The 15,442-nt window shown below is 51.9% G+C and overlaps 1 protein-coding gene across 1 annotated transcript in view; it reads right to left on the reverse strand.

Annotated features, from left to right (window-relative positions):
- NUDCD3 (NudC domain containing 3) overlaps positions 1-7,556 on the reverse strand; it is a 69,616-nt gene extending 62,060 nt beyond the window's left edge. The window contains exons 1-2 of the mRNA XM_048829412.2: positions 7,188-7,556; positions 1,521-1,825 (exon numbers count right to left, since the gene is read on the reverse strand). Of these exons, the coding sequence (XP_048685369.1) occupies positions 1,521-1,825; positions 7,188-7,385 (503 nt within the window). The 5' untranslated portion in view covers positions 7,386-7,556. The remainder of the gene's footprint in view (positions 1-1,520; positions 1,826-7,187) is intronic.
- Positions 7,557-15,442: the final 7,886 nt, after the last annotated feature.

Raw genomic sequence — 15,442 nt, forward strand, 5'->3', positions numbered from 1 at the left:
ACAGGCCCTGTTAATTAATGGACAGGTGCCCACTTCATATCACACTGAATTTCACTTCACAAAGGCAGTTAAAGAGTCACCAGCTGGTAATGCTTTCACTCGTTAATCTGCTCTAGATTTGAATGGATGATCTGGAGGCAAAATGCTTTGTATGCCATCACCTGTCCCCTGGACCATCCAATCCCTCTCTGCCATCCTCACATCCCCTAGTCTTTGTGGTTTGTACAGGCTGGGCAGGGCAGCCAGCTATCCAAAGAACCTGCCCTGATATATTCCCAGCAGTAGCTGTGCTTCTAGATCACTCAACATTCTAGAACAGCTCCTCCAGAGTGACAGGTGGGCATTACCTGGAGCAGAGCCCAGCTGAAATAGGCACAGCTCCTCCCCACAAAATCACTCTCGGAAAGAGGAGACATTTTGACTTAGCCTTGCAAAGAGTCATTTGCCATTGTTTTAGGAGAGCACAGGACAGCAGAATGCTCCTCACTCACACAGGGGTAACAGACATCCGTACAGAGGCTTTAAAAACTGGCCAGTTCAAAAATGGAGATTCCAGCTTTGCTCTGGAATGTATGCGCTGGCCTTGGCCTGAGCCAGGGAGATCTTCCACAGGGGAGTGAGAAACCCCAAGGAACAAAAGAAAACAACTTGATCTTCTGGTTCCATTGACATTACAGCTCATACCAAGGAGTGAAACAATCAGCTTTATATATGGCTTGATTAATCAGCTAGTGTGTACCCAAGCCTGCAGCCCAGGCTGGGACAAGGTAATTTGTTTTGCTGTGTAGTTAGACCCTAACTGCGCTGGCATAACCAGTTTGGCTGGTCCGCCCTGCTCCCAGCTGTCTGTGTGGTAACCTCCCAGAGTGCACTGCCCCATGTGTGTCTACTCTTGGTGCAGGGCCGCTGAAAAATCCCAGTGCTCAAAGTGGACTGAGGGACTTGGGCACCTAACCTCCCAAGGCATTATGGGTTAGCTGCCCAGATTTTCCCCGAATGCACTGAAACACAGTCAAGTAGCAGAGTCTGTGGAGATGCACAAACAGCCCCACATCCCATACTGAGAGAAAAGATGCTTTGTGGCCTTGTCTCGACTGTGTGTGACGTGACCACCGGGGAGGAAGGCCTAGCGACCTGGCTAAGCAAACAATTGTACTGCAGTGCTGTGAAGAGGGATGTGCTAACAGACTACATCCTCCGCTTAGAGGAGAGAAGAGAGCAGACAGACTGAAGTGCCCAGAAAGGAGCACAGGAAACCAAATCTGAAGGCTTCTACCATGCTTCTGTGAATCCACATCACCTCCTCTGACGGATGGGCCTGACAAGACTGGGGCTGCCCTGTGCCCACACAACACAGTGTTCTCTCTGTTGGGAAGAATCTAAACACCACCCTGGAGAAGTGCAGCCTTCCCACCACCCCGTCACCTCGTGAGCTAGGACCGAGGACTAGACTCTATTCAGAATGAGCTACTTAGGCTTACAACAAACACAAGGGAAGTACCGTAACAAGAAACCCTTACTTGGGCAATGCTGATGGCTGGGACTCCACTGGGGCAGCTGCTCCTGGTGGCTCTGAGGCTGCAGAACTGTCCACTGCTTCAGCTGTCTCCTCCGCTGCAGTGGGCTCTTGAGGCCTGGCGGCTGCCCCATCATCCGGGTCAGGGACGGGCTCTGCTGCCGAGCGGATCTCAATTTCCTGAGCCACAGCAGGCACTTTTGTCCTCTCCGCTGCCGCTTCCTCCTCCCTTTTCCTCATCTTCTCCACAAGCTCCCGCCGCCTCTCCTCGTCATCCTGACGGGCCAGGTGTTCAAAGTTCTTGAATGCCTGAAAGAGAAAGCCAATCAAGCAAACAAGCAGGTAGCCAAGCCATCAATCCACAGCTAATATGCGTGTATCTCAGAAGCAGACGCGGTGCAGGGTTTCCACCTTGACACTAGAGGAACCGAGATTGGAAAAGAGACACTAGTTCAGTATAGCACTGCTTCTAACAGGAAACTGCTCTCAAAGGCAGGTGACAGAAAGCATGCCTGCCTAGAGCAGTGAGAGCTGACAGATTCTTTAGGTGACACAGAAATAAGCAAATGTATTCTTCCATTTCTCAAAAAGAAAAGGAGGACTTGTGGCACCTTAGAGACTAACCAATTTATTTGAGCATGAGCTTTCGTGAGCTTTTCATGATGCATCCGATGAAGTGAGCTGTAGCTTATGCTCAAATAAATTGGTTAGTCTCTAAGGTGCCACAAGTCCTCCTTTTCTTTTTGCGAATACAGACTAACATGGCTGTTACTCTGAAACCTGTCATCTTCCATTTCTGCAGACTGTACCTAAGTAGGAAACCTCCAGTGGGGTCATTGCTCTGAGGCAGCTCACTGTGGCTCAAGTTACCCTGAGACACATACACTGTGCTCTCTCTCTCTCACATTACATTGGTTCTCTTTTTTTAATCTAAAATAGAAATAGGTTGGGTTTGCTTTGTGTGTGTGTAAAACAGAATGGGAGGCCACTGGGGGAGTGGCAGATCAGAAGAGAGGCCTAAGGAGGGACGATTAGATAAGCCAGCAGCTTCCAACCTGCTTCGTTCGTCTTCAGGTGCAATCTTGCCACTCCCCGACCCACTTGGTCTTGGCTACTTCTCCAATTGCATCACCTCACCCCAACCCTAACCCCACACTGGGTCCTCCCCTCCAAACTCCCCAGTTCACACGTTCACTGGGCTTTTGTTTTTAAATCCGTACCTGCTGGTACTGCTGCCTGATCAGGCTAGCAGAAAGCTGATGAAAGGAACACAGCAACAGTTCTAGAGGAGTCAGCAGTTCTGAGAATAGACACTGGACAGAGAAGCCAGGCTACAGGCGGGCTCAGTCCGAAGGGCAGAGCTCTCTCGAAAGGAGAGACATTGCCACCAGCAGCTCCTCCAGAGAAGCGTTAGGGCAAAGAGCACATTAGTGCAGCCACAGCCTGAAACCAGGCACTGCCGCTCCCAAAGAATCCCAGGGAATGACTCACATGTGCTATTCATAGAGACCCACCCGGCCAGCTGCATTTCAGTCATGAAACACAAACCAGCCCAAGGCAGAGCATTCAGAGACAAGGCTCAGACCGTGCCCTTTAAATCAGGACAGGACCCAAAATCCTGAGCTGAGAAGGGAGGGTGGCACCTCTGAACTGCTCTGCAGCACAGTATCATTGGGAGCAGTGTCTCGGCTCTGAATGCCCGTGGCTAGTGGAAAGAAACAGCATGTCCTGGAAGTGACTGAAGCCGGAGCCCAGAATGGCCTCTCTCTGGGGAAAATCAAGATTTAGGCTACTGTGCAGTGGTTTGTTCTCACACAGTCATTAGACCTGAGCTACTCCTCGGGGGGAACCAGGACACAGTTTCTCATTTAGAAGATTCACATTCTCTCCTCAACAGGCCGTAACACTTACTGGTCTGTCACATCATCTGGCTGTTCCTTGTGCATAGCAACTTATCTACCTAATTGCTAGTACAGGCTGCAGAGTTCTCTAACGGGGTCTACAGGCACCCTCACCTTTGGGGCTCACAGGCTACAAATCCAAGGACCATATCCTGCACGCACCTTGGGTCGCGCAGCACAAGCATGGGGAAGGCAAAGGGGGCTTTATATCACCTTTGCACGCACAGGATTCTGGGCTGCCCCTGAGGACAGCACAGCCCCTAACATGAGTTAGAACAACCCCAAGGTCAGCTCTAACTTACAGAAGTTGGATACAATTGTTGATGGGCTTCTCTGAAGCTCTGAATTCTTGGAATGACTCCCCTTACCATCTCTGGCTACTAGCCAGCAGTCTCTTTTGGCAGGGGCAGCACATGGGGGTCGCATAAGCTCTGGACTGAGGATTTTGCCCCCTTTCTGCCATCAAAGCAGCGGTCCCCATAATGCAATGTTAAGCTGCAATGCAGGATGTTGGGACCCTAGATCTCCGCAGACCTCAGTTCTATATCAAAAGCAACAGCAGCTGCGCTCTGCTTCATTTTCTGGAAAGCAGGGATGCCGCTCTAAACTTGCTGTGGTGAGAGAGGCAGCCCCATTAGGAGGGCAGAGAGGGAGTTGCTCTGACTCACTATTGCTGCTGGGCAGGGAAGCACAGAGCTACAGTCACACGGCCTCCTTGTGCAGCCCACCATCACCAACCCTAGTATAAGCCCACTGCCTATGTGGTCCCTTCATGCTCCTTGGCTCCTCCCCCTCAGTACGTCCCTGTTTATTGAAACATGATCTGCAAAGGAAACAGTGGGTATGTGCTTTGTCCGCTTCTTTATGCTTCACGAAGCCCTGAAAAGCCGCCTATTTACTCAAAAAGGTTTTACCTGGTTTTTTTAATCGTCTTTTTGAACATTAGACATATCAGACATTGCCTTCCCTGGAGAACTAATGAGATTACAACATCACAAGAGACTTGTAACCTAAGCAACTGAGAGGGAAAGGGATTGTTACTCAGACTGTTTAAAACTCTTTAGTTTGCCTCTATTTTTGTCTACACCAATTTAATGTAGACTCCTGCAAAACACTTGGAATGAATGCTCTCCTTGAAAACAACATCCTGTCCGTTCCACTGGGGGATGAGAAAACTCTCATGCCAGTTCTCTGGTCCTCAAGCAAAAGACAGGGAAGGCAAGACTTCAACGTTAAAAACAAGAAGGAACAGAATAACTTTCAGGTCTCCTTTGTCCATCATGACTCAGTAATAAGGCATAAATAAATTTCTGCTCCTCTCTGCAGGTCACTTCCATGCTGCTTGCCTAAGGTCAGAGAGGGATGGGGTCTCCAGGACTGCAGCTCTGGAGTACCCAGCTCCAAGTAGAGAGAGCTCTCTCTAAAGCAAGGTGATTTCAAACTTTCCACAGCATCGCTAACTTGGCCACTTTGCAGCCTGGGTATTTTAAATTAGGGTCTGTGCCAGCATAGCGCATTTATGCCTTCACATAAACACCATACTAAATGGGGCTATGTTTACTTCAAACGTGCTCTTCCAGATAAGGCACGCTTGCCCTGCACCTCACTGGAACACTATACAGTACTCAGCATTAAATTGTTAATTGAAAATGAATGCACGTGTGTAGCAGGCAATTTCCAGTTCCTTAAAACTTCATTATGATAAGAAATACTTAACATCTGACTCTTCTCTAGGTCCTTTTTTGAGTCGCAGAATCCTTTGCAAACATGCACGGAGACACACAACGTGCCTGTAAGGTAGATAATTAAGATCCTATTTTACACGGGGGAGGGAATCAACTTGTTCAAGATCACAAAGCAAGTCACTGACAGAGCCAAGAATACAGTTCCAAATCTCTTGACCTCTATCCCTCTGCTCCACCCACTAGACAACACTCCTTTCCATCTTACTTAGAACGGAATAGCCTTGGGTGAGGGAACTTTTACAGACTACTGATTTCTAAGACATCAAGCACACCTCTGTAATGCTGTATAAATAACAAACCTTTCAAACCAACTGGTAAATATTGACTCCTGATTGACTATGTATGCAGCAAAATTGATATTTAAAAATGTAAGCTACCAGTTTTTGAGGATAAAACAAACTAGACTGTAAAAAACAACCAGGTCTTCCCCCATCTCCCCTACTCAGATCACCCATTGAGCCATTTTTGAGTTTTAAGCATTCCAAAGAAAACCTTCTCCCAGATCCAAAAGGCTGAGGCCAAACAGGGTGCGTTTCAACACAAAATGAGAGGGCTGAGAAGCTCCGAGTGAAAAGCAAGGCTTAGAGATAGAAAGCAAACACTGAAACCTGGAGGAGAAGTCTTCGACACCTCCCTCTCTGCCAAGCTATGGTCAAATCCACAAACTTTTCCCTCCAAAGTCTCTCTCAAATTCCCCCCTTCCTCTCTGTCAATATCACTCAGACTTCTCCTCTTGCCTTGACTACTGCAATCACTCCCTGTCAGGCATTTTTAACCACCAACTTTATCCCCTCCAGTGTGTGCAAAACATTGCTGTCAATATCCTCTCTCATGGACATTCCTCTGAGGAGGTCAGCTACCATGCGTCATTCCACTGGCTCCCCACTGTACTGTGCATCACATTCAAACTTCTTATCCTCTCCCATCATGCTGCCCTTGCCTACATCTCTGAAGTGCTCCTCCATGTGCCCTCTGCTCCAACAGCAGCACCAACCATGATCCTCCCTTCGTCTCTTCTCCCCAAACATATTTGCCCCGACACCTTTCTCCCCTCATTCCAATTCCTCCCGAAACATCATTTTTGATGTGGAACCTCTAAGACATGACAGGAGAGCAACGTAACCTGCAAATAACAAAGGAATTACACAATCAGCTCTTTACTGATCAACCTCACAATCATCCTCCCCTCTTCCCTTCACTCTCCATCCCCTTCGGGTGTTTATAGGGCTCACTTGTGCCATGGCACAAAGACTGAACGCTCCCCAGAGCAAGGCCTGGGTCTTTATTTGCTTGTGGAGTGGCAAACATTTCTAGAAGGTTGCAAAACAAATAAAAATAGTAACTCTACCCTTAGCTAGGGAGTCACCAGGCATGTGCAAACTACTCATGTAACATAGTTGGCCCCACTCAGACCCTGGTGTAAGAATGCCACTAACCACCACTATACATCATGAGAGCAACTGATGATGGCCTGGTCCACCGCTCCAAGACCTCAGGATGGCAGTGTCATGAACAACGGTTATACTCTGTGAGGGAAACCGACCAGGATCTATGCTGGTCCACCCAGATTCTGGTGCGAGAGAGCCATTAATGCAAAGCTGTCCCCGCCCTTTGAGTTAATCCTGGACTAACAGGGCAGAACTGCACTGGTGAAGTTGCCCCGGGGAAGCTGGAGGTTCTGGCAGCTGGGATGGAGATGGTTGGGTCTGGGGCACTTCCAAAGGGGCGGGAGGCCATTTAGGACTTCGGCTGGATCTCTGTGCCAGGCTGATCCGCGAAATAGTTAACTTTAGCACGTATCCTGTCAGCTGACGGTTTCAGCACTCGCCCCCCCCGCCCTGTTGCCAGGCATGGCCCAATTCGCATCTGCCCGAGCTCGCGTCTCGGGCTGCCTGCAGACTCGGGCAGACGTCAGCGACCAGCTCCCCTGACAGCCAGGGGGCTCGAGACGCCGGCCGGCCGCAGGGAACCCGGGACCACGGCTGCGCCCCGCAGCGCCGTGGCCGGCCTGGGGCCCCGGGTTACCTGGAGGGCCATGGTCTGCGCCGCCCCGGGCGGGAAGCCCAGCCGGCCGTCGGGCCGCCCCAGGAGGCGGTAGAAATCCGTCTTGCGGTAGAGGAAGCCGAAGAGGACGCCGAGGAACTCCCGGACGTCGCCCACGTGCTGCAGGATGCCCAGCAGCGCCTGGTCGTACATGTCGGTCATGGCAGGAGCCGGGTCCATGGCGGGGGGGGGAGGGGAGGGCGCGGGGAGCAGAGAGGCCTGGGCCGGGCCCCGCCGAGTCTCTAGGGCGCCGAGGGGGGAGGGGAGGGCTCCTCAGGGCCAGGCTCCTCCGCTACCAGGGCAACCCAGCTTCCTCCCGCCAGGCACTTCCGGTCCCTGCCGGGACGGCTCCCGGCGGCTACTTCCGCTCGTGCCGCCCCGCTAAACGCTCCGGCCGGCAACCGCGGCCGTCGCGGAGGGGCCGTCGCCATAGAGACAAGCCTGGTGACCATAGAGATGGCGACGGCGAGCGAGAGCGCCGCCACAGCGCGTGACGCATCTGGGCGCCATCTTGAGAGCCGGCGTCACGGTTCGATGCGCGGGAGGGGCGGGGTTCCCGCGATTCCCTGTCCGGGGCTGCCCCCGCTCTCTCTTGGGGGTGGGGGTGGGGCATGGTGAGGGGCTGGCCTGGGGGCGGGGGCCAGCTGGATGGAGCGGGGGGGCACCATCGGAAGGGGGCTGGCCTAGGGAATTGGGGGCGGGGTGTTGGATGCAGGGTTTTGGGAGGGGGCTGGACCAGGGGGTTGGGGGGGCTGGACTGGGGGGGTTGGGGGCAGGGCATGGGGGGGCTGGACCAGAGGGTTTGGGGGGGTGTTGGATGCAGGGTTTTGGGAGGGGGCTGAACTGGGGGGGTTGGGGGCAGGGCATGGGGGGCTGGACCAGAGGGTTTGGGGGTGGGGTGTTGGGAGGGGGCTGGCCCGGGGGGGGGTTGGGGGCAGGACCAGAGGGTTGGGGGTGGGGTGTTGGGAGGGGGCTGGCAGCAGGGTATGGGGGGGCTGGACCAGAGGGTTTGGGGGGTGTTGGATGCAGGGTTTTGGGAGGGGCTGGACTGGGGGGAGGGCCTGGGGGGGCTGGACCAGAGGGTTGGGGGTGGGGTGTTGGGAGGGGCTGGCCTGGCGGGTTGGGGGCAGGGCATGGGGGGGGCTGGACCAGAGGGTTGGGTGTTGGAAGGGGCTGGCCTGGCGGGTTGGGGGCAGGGCATGGGGGGGCTGGACCAGAGGGTTGGGGGTGGGGTGTTGTGGGGGGCTGGCCCTATGTTCCCCCAGTTCTCCCCAATCACACCTGCCTCCCAACTTCACTCTCATTCTCTAGGGGTCATTACTCATCCCAGACTAGTCTGCCGCCAAGAGCCCTCCCCAATCCGGGGCAGCCTGTGCCCGAGTCCGCAGAGAGCCTGAAACAGTAGCACTGATACACGTCTCTTACCACCTCTGTCCCTGGAGGGGTTGACTCAAACAAAATGAGGTCTATAGAAATGAGAACTCAGAACGGCTTTGTTGCTGGGAAATGCCTTTGAAACTTCATGTTTCCCCCTTTTGATTTATTTGCCCACAAAATTCTGCTGGGCTCGCTGCAGGGCAGGGCCCTGGGGGACACTACTCATACTATATGAAACCCTACAGTCAAGAACCAGGCTTGAGCTCTCCTCCTATGTGGACAGCGAGGTTGATGGTGAAAGGGAGTGCTGGAGTAGTAATGGCTTCTTTTTACATAGCACAGCTCTTCCCAGGCCACAGAGATCGGAATTTCCCCATTCATCTCACTGTTAACTCTGAAACAAAAATCCCCAACGATGGGGGATTCCACACTGTTCAGCCAGAAGACCTTCCTCTTTCCACTGGGTCTCCGCACACTCTACATCTCCCTCCTGCAGCTTCCCTAGGGGTACCTCCAACAGCTGGGCTGGTTCCCACCTAGCCACACCTACCCTGGCCTTCCCTGCAGTTCTGCTCAGCACCCTGCTAAGACCCCACCACATTGGCTTTATCTAGCCTCCTGGGCTGCCCCCAGACTGTTAAGGCAAGGAGGAGTTGGCTTAGCTATAATGGAGACAACACTGTGATCCTGTGCAGTGACACAGGGTCCTCAATGACAGGGAGGCCCCCAAAATGCAGGACAAATCTGACAACCTGCCCCTGAGTCCCAGCTGGTGATGCAGCAGGGCTCAGGCAGGCAGGCTGCCTGCAGGCTGTGGCCCTACATGGCTCCTAGAAGTGGCTGGCTACTTGCCCATCTCTGCCTGCCCCTGGTGGGGGTGCGCATATGCGGAAGGGGTGGCTCTTCTGGGTACAGCTCACCACCCCATGGTTAGGGTTCCTAATGGGTAGGACACTTGGAGTTAGGTTTCAGGTTCCTAGTGGATGGTGAGTTGGAGTTAGGGTTACCTGTGGGTAGGGCTCCCCTCCCTAGGGTTTAGGTTCCTGGGTGTTGGGCTCCCTGCTTTAGGATTAAAACAAGCCTAAATACATCTTCACATAATGCACAGACAAACTGTGGCACTTGTTGCCAGGGGAAGCTGTGGAGGCTGAAAGTATAACTGGGTTTAAAAAAATTAGATACTTTCATGGAGGACAGGTCCATCAATGTCTATTAGACAAGATGGTCAGGTATACAACCCCATGCTCTGGTTGTCCCTAAACCTCTGACTGCCAGAAGGTGGGACTAGAAATGAGTGGGGTGGATTCTGTTCTGTTAATTGCCTCTGAAGCATCTGGCACTGGCCACTGTTGGAAGACAAGACACTGGGATAGATGGACCCCTGCTCTGACTGAGCCTGGCTGTTCTCATGGATTTAAGGCACCTTGTTTTGAACATTTTTGTCTTTGTGGACATGGGCCCTGAAACAGGAGTGCCAGAACAGAGGGGGCTAGGAGGCCATGCCCCTATCGCTTTTAAAAGCGGGAGGGCTATGCCCTCCCTCTTTACTGGCTGTAAGGGCAAGTGATGAGGGGAGGGAGAGGAGTAAGCAGGGGCAGGGCCTCAGAGGGGAAGAGGTGGTGTTGGGGAGGGACACAGTTTGGGCACCAGTGTGCCCTCCCCCACTTTTAGGGAGCTTCCCCATCTCCTGCATGGAGAGATCTGACTTTGTAAGGGAGCCTGCTATACCTGTGCCACTGAGATAAAGGAAACCTTGGCAGGTGTCAGAGGAAGCGGAGGGACTACAAACCCATCCTCCTTGGTGCAGGATGCATGTTACTGCACCTGTCAGAGTCCCATTAGAGTTTCCTCAATACTACTGGGGAAGAAAATGAACCAGATTCTTATCTGACTTACACCAGTGTAAAACTGGAATAAATTTATTCCAGTTTTACACTGGTGTATGCCAGATCAGAAGTTGGTCAATAAGTATGTTTACAACAGTGGCTCAAACTTTACACTGGTGACCCCTTTCATGTAGCAAACCTCTGAGTGAGGCCCTCCCTCAAATTAAAAACACTTTTATATTTTTAACACCATTATAAATGCTGGAGGCAAAGCAGGATTTGGTGTGGAGGTTGACAGTCACAACCCCTCATGTAATAACCTCAACCCCCTGAGGGGTCCTGACTCCAAGTTTGGGAACCTCTGGTTTACAAGTCTAACAAAATTCTGAGTTAAGCCAGTGGTTTTTACACTGGGTATGTCTATATTGCACTTAAACCCATAGCTGACCCATCAACTGACTGACTCAGGCTTATGGGCTGTTTAATTGTGGTGTAGATTGTTCAGGTGTGGGCTGGAGCCTGAGCCCTAGAACCCTCCTGCTCCCAGGCTCCTGCTCAAGCCCAAATATCTACACTGCAATTAAACAGCCAGAGCTCAAGTCTGGTACCTTGAACAGTGGCAAAACAAAGTACCAAACTTGAACAATGGCAGAGAGATGTGAGCTGTGCCTGCAGGGGGTGGGCGTATTTGCCATTTCACTGCTCTGTGCAGAGACAAGACTCTGGCAGGTCCTACTCCAACATTATTGTCCTGAAGCTAGGCTAGCTGCCCATGGCCCATGCTCTCAGAGACAGCTCTAGAGCTTGTCAAGAGGCCAGTTATAGTCTCCCCCTGGGAAGTTCCCTCAAAGTTCAGTTTGAGTAGAACCAAGGCACTTTCGGTAGTAGTGTGTGGATTTTCACCCACCCCTTTGAAAATGGAAAAGTTTTTAGCAAGAGAAAGGTTTCCTCTGCTGTAGTGTCTGAAAAGGCCCTTTTTGTGAAAAGGGTTAATGGAAAGAGCTGAACCAGGTCTAATTGCTCCCTATGCCAGCAAAGAGTCCAGCCCCCACAGTGCTTCCCCAAGGGTGGAGGAGATACAGCCACCTCCCCTGGTCTAAGAGCCCAGCTGTCCTTCCTCCAAGGGCCACCAACCCAGCTGTCAGATACTCAAGCATCCCAGGGTGCTGGCCTGTGGGACATCTGCTCAAGTTGATCAGTCCAGTCCCATGGAAGACTCTGGACCATTTTGCACTTTAAAACCTTTATTTAGTTTGTTGCTCATTTCACTTTTTGTATAAAGCAATCAGCTTGTCACAGCCTCCCTGACACTCTGCCACACAGACAGACAGGTCATCAATGCCAACATCACTCCCTGCGTCTGGGCCAATGACGCCTTCCACCATAACCTGCAGGAGGAGAGAGATTTCACTAGATTGTGGCTTTGAGTTGGGCTCCATGAGTGCCAACAGCAGGAAGTGTTACAGTTTATGGCACATACCTAGTTCCTGCAGCCTTCTCTGCTGGGGATTCGTAGATAATGCACACAGGTGGGAAGGGGAAGGCTCTATGGAGAGAACTGCTCCCCATCTCCAAGTCTACTCTGGACACAGCCTTACCCCCTTAAAGCTACCAAGCATCATCCTGAAGAGCCTCCTGATCACCAGCACACCGTTTCCTCCCTCCTCACCCAGAGAGGGGGAAATAGAATAGCTGAGACTTAAGACCAACCCAAAGGGACTCTCACCTGCAGCTTCTGTGACTCGGAGGCCTCCACGCCTACTTGATGCCAGTCTGTGCCCTGCTTCCCCTCAGCAGACCAGATTCTGTGCCACTCAGGGGCATCTGCCAACTTGATATAGATGTTTATTGTGCCTGGTGAGAATTCAAGCAATTAGTGCCAACAGGATAGAAACACAAACCAAACATGGTCCCTGCCCCTCCCTAAAGCTCCCTGCAGATGAGTTTATGGGCTACTTTGGTTCATGGGAGTAGTCACTTCCACCATGTTGTAGCTCAGACAAACTGAGTGTTTTGCTAGTATTAATGGTCACCACTAGACATACCATGCGCTTACACTGAAGGCGTGTGCATGGTGGCTTCCTAGATCACTGGGGGTTCTCAAATTTGATTGCACTGTGACCATCTGACAATTGAGATTACTACATGACCCTGGGGGGGGGGGGGGGGGAGGGGGAGAGAGAAGGGAGGGAGAAGAGACCAAAGCTTCAGTCCTGGGGGAGGGCCCTGTAACCTGAGCCCTGCCACCCAAGGTTGAAGCTGAAGTCTGAGCCCCCCTGCAAGGCTGCAGCCCTTGGGCTTTGATCCCAGGCGGTGGGGCTCAGGCTTTGGCCGTGGGCCCCAGCAAGTCTAATGCCAGCCCTGGAAACCCCATAAAAAAGTCACGACCCACTTTGGGGTCCTGACCCAGAGTTTGAAAACCACTGATCTAGACACAGGCTTAGGCCTCTGGGGGAGTTTTTCCAAAGGCCTAATACGGGAAGCATCTGTTACTCGGGGGTTAAGGCTCCAAACAAAGCCATGCTGAGCACAGCCCTGAATTCAGGGGCCAGTCCTGCCCCACCTCCTTTCCCCAGCTGGGAGCCCTCAGACAGTATTGGTATTGCCAGGATGCTGTAGAGCATGTGCTCATTAAGACCGAGCTTACTGCTGCTGTATTTAGTCAGTCTTCCATGCTCTCAAGCTTGGTCAGAGGCACAAAGCCAAGCTTACCCATGGCAGAGCCCAGTGGGCTGTACCAGAAGTGGATGCATCCAATCCTATGCAGGATGGGGCTGATTAGAGAAGTCTTTTGTCCTGTGGTTTGCTTGGCAGAAGGGGACTTCAGGGAGATGTAACCACCTGTTGGAAGATGACAACTTGAATCAAATGTAGTAATCCTCCCCGACTGCCCCGCCCCTGTTTAGGGAATTTCTTCCTGTCATGGTAGCAAGCAGACAGGTCAGGTGTAAGCACATGTATGCGAGACTGAACAAGGTACATGGGAGAGCTGGTAATTCAACCAAGTATGGGATTAAGGGTTTTGTAACACAGAAGTGACAATTTGCATCCTCCTCCAAATGGCTTTAGGGTTAGGCTTTCAGGTGTCTAGTTCCCGGTTTGTGGTGGGCTGAGTATATGAATACTATGGAATACCTCTCCAAATAGAATGGAGAACACCCATGGAGGGTGTCTGTCTACATTAGTGCTGCTTGCTCCCAAGTTTTAGCTATTAAATGACCTGCAAAGAAAGTTTGGGGATGGCTCATGCCTTGCATTTCTTTAGGATGCATGAAAGCTTCCAAACTTAGAATTGGAATACCAACTCTGCTCATCACTGATCTTTGGTGGTTTTGCCAGGGGCTCTCTGGGAAAGTCTCAGGAGTTGGACGCCACACCTTGCTTTCTAATGTGTGGTCTCATTCAGACTTCCTTTCTCCAAATGGGAGTCAGTGGATAGTTGGGTTACTTGACTCTAGGGTTTTGTTAGAGTCCCTTTTCCCATTGCTCAGCTTCCACTCTTGCAAAAAAAAAAAAAATCACTGCAAGGACTGGGGTGAGAATATGCCTGAGTTGTACCAGCTACTTTGGTCCTTGTGGGCCTATAGCCAGGTGCAAGGCTGAGCACTTCCAGCCCTCATACAAGAGGGAGCTTTCCCTTGCAATAGGAGCTTTCCCTGTGATCAGCCAAGCAGTGCTGGTCAGAGGACAACATGCTTAATCTGCCATGGCTCCTTTCCTCCTGCTGAGCAGGCTACCAGTCACCAGAAGGGGAGGCTGCCAGGCAGCAGATGCCAGTCTGTCCCAATGCAGACTCCCCTGGTATTAGGCTCTATGACTCAGCTGATAAAGGCTTCATGTCTTGATGTGGTACCTGGCCTGCTCTCCACAAGGGCTGGTTAACCATGTCACTCCTGGATCCCACAGGACAGATAGTGACTCCCACCCCACTGCTCAGAGAGGGGCCAAGAGAGCAGAACTTACCCCTGGAGGGAGAATAATGGGTTTCTTCAGAGAGGTTGCCAATTGCTGATCTAGCAGAAGGTCTCTCCCCAGCAAGTATCCAGTCAAAGTCATCAGTATCACTCTGCTGCCAGCTACACAAGTCCTTCTCAAAGTCACAGACCTGCCAGCCAGGCTGTACTGTAGCCTTTTGAGCTGGTAGGCTGTGGTGTGCATGTTTACCAGAGCCAGACTGTGGAGGAGCTGCAATAGGTTTGTCCATGGCAGGGGATACTGGTGCCTGCACGGCTTTGGCAGAAAGCAGGAATGGAGTCTGGCTAGTTGCCTTTTTCCTGCCTGCGAAGAGAAGCTCTCTAGGTCTGAAGAGCCCATGCTTATGGTCAGGAGTGGAATCAGAGGTACTGGTCTCAAGCCCCCAAGGAAAACTCCTGATCTCTTTTGCAGCTGGATATAATCCAGTGACAGGGGACATTTGAAACTCTGGCAACAGGGCATGCTGCTTTTGGAATGCTTCTAGAACCTTTGCCCTTAGTTTTTCTAGAGTGTTTGAAAACAGGGGACTCTGCATTTTTTGGTGTCCATGGGTCAAAGTAATCACTTTGAGGTCTGGATTGCTGTCATGGGGTGGGTCTGGACTTTCCTCTGTATCTGGCAAGGACCTCTTGCCAACAAGGTGTAGGAGCTCTGGGTCCACTGCAAACAGGTCACTGGGGTGCTTTTGAAAAGCTTGTTTCAGTTGTGTCACTTTTATGCCATGTGCTTCTTTAGAGCCTGGGGTTGGCATCACTCCTGCTGCAGAGCTGGTGGTAGTGTTCTCTCTGTGAACCTGTGCTTGTGGGTTTGACAGTTCACCATTGGCCAGTTTGGTGGTGTTGAGAGCCCATTTCTCAGACAGACTGGAGTGCTGTTCTAGGGCAGAGATTTCATTCCCCAGATCCCAGTGACCCGCTGGTGTTATGCCTCCATCAGCAGAGAGAGTGTATTTCCCACCATTACCCCCTGCTGGTGGGCTTGCAGTTTGGGTCTCAAGGGAAGATCCAATATATGTAGGTTCCACTTCTCCAGGTGGAATTCCTCCACGAGGAGATGGAG

Source organism: Caretta caretta, chromosome 26 (assembly GCF_965140235.1).
Source record: "Caretta caretta isolate rCarCar2 chromosome 26, rCarCar1.hap1, whole genome shotgun sequence".
NCBI classification, from domain to species: Eukaryota; Metazoa; Chordata; order Testudines; family Cheloniidae; genus Caretta; species Caretta caretta.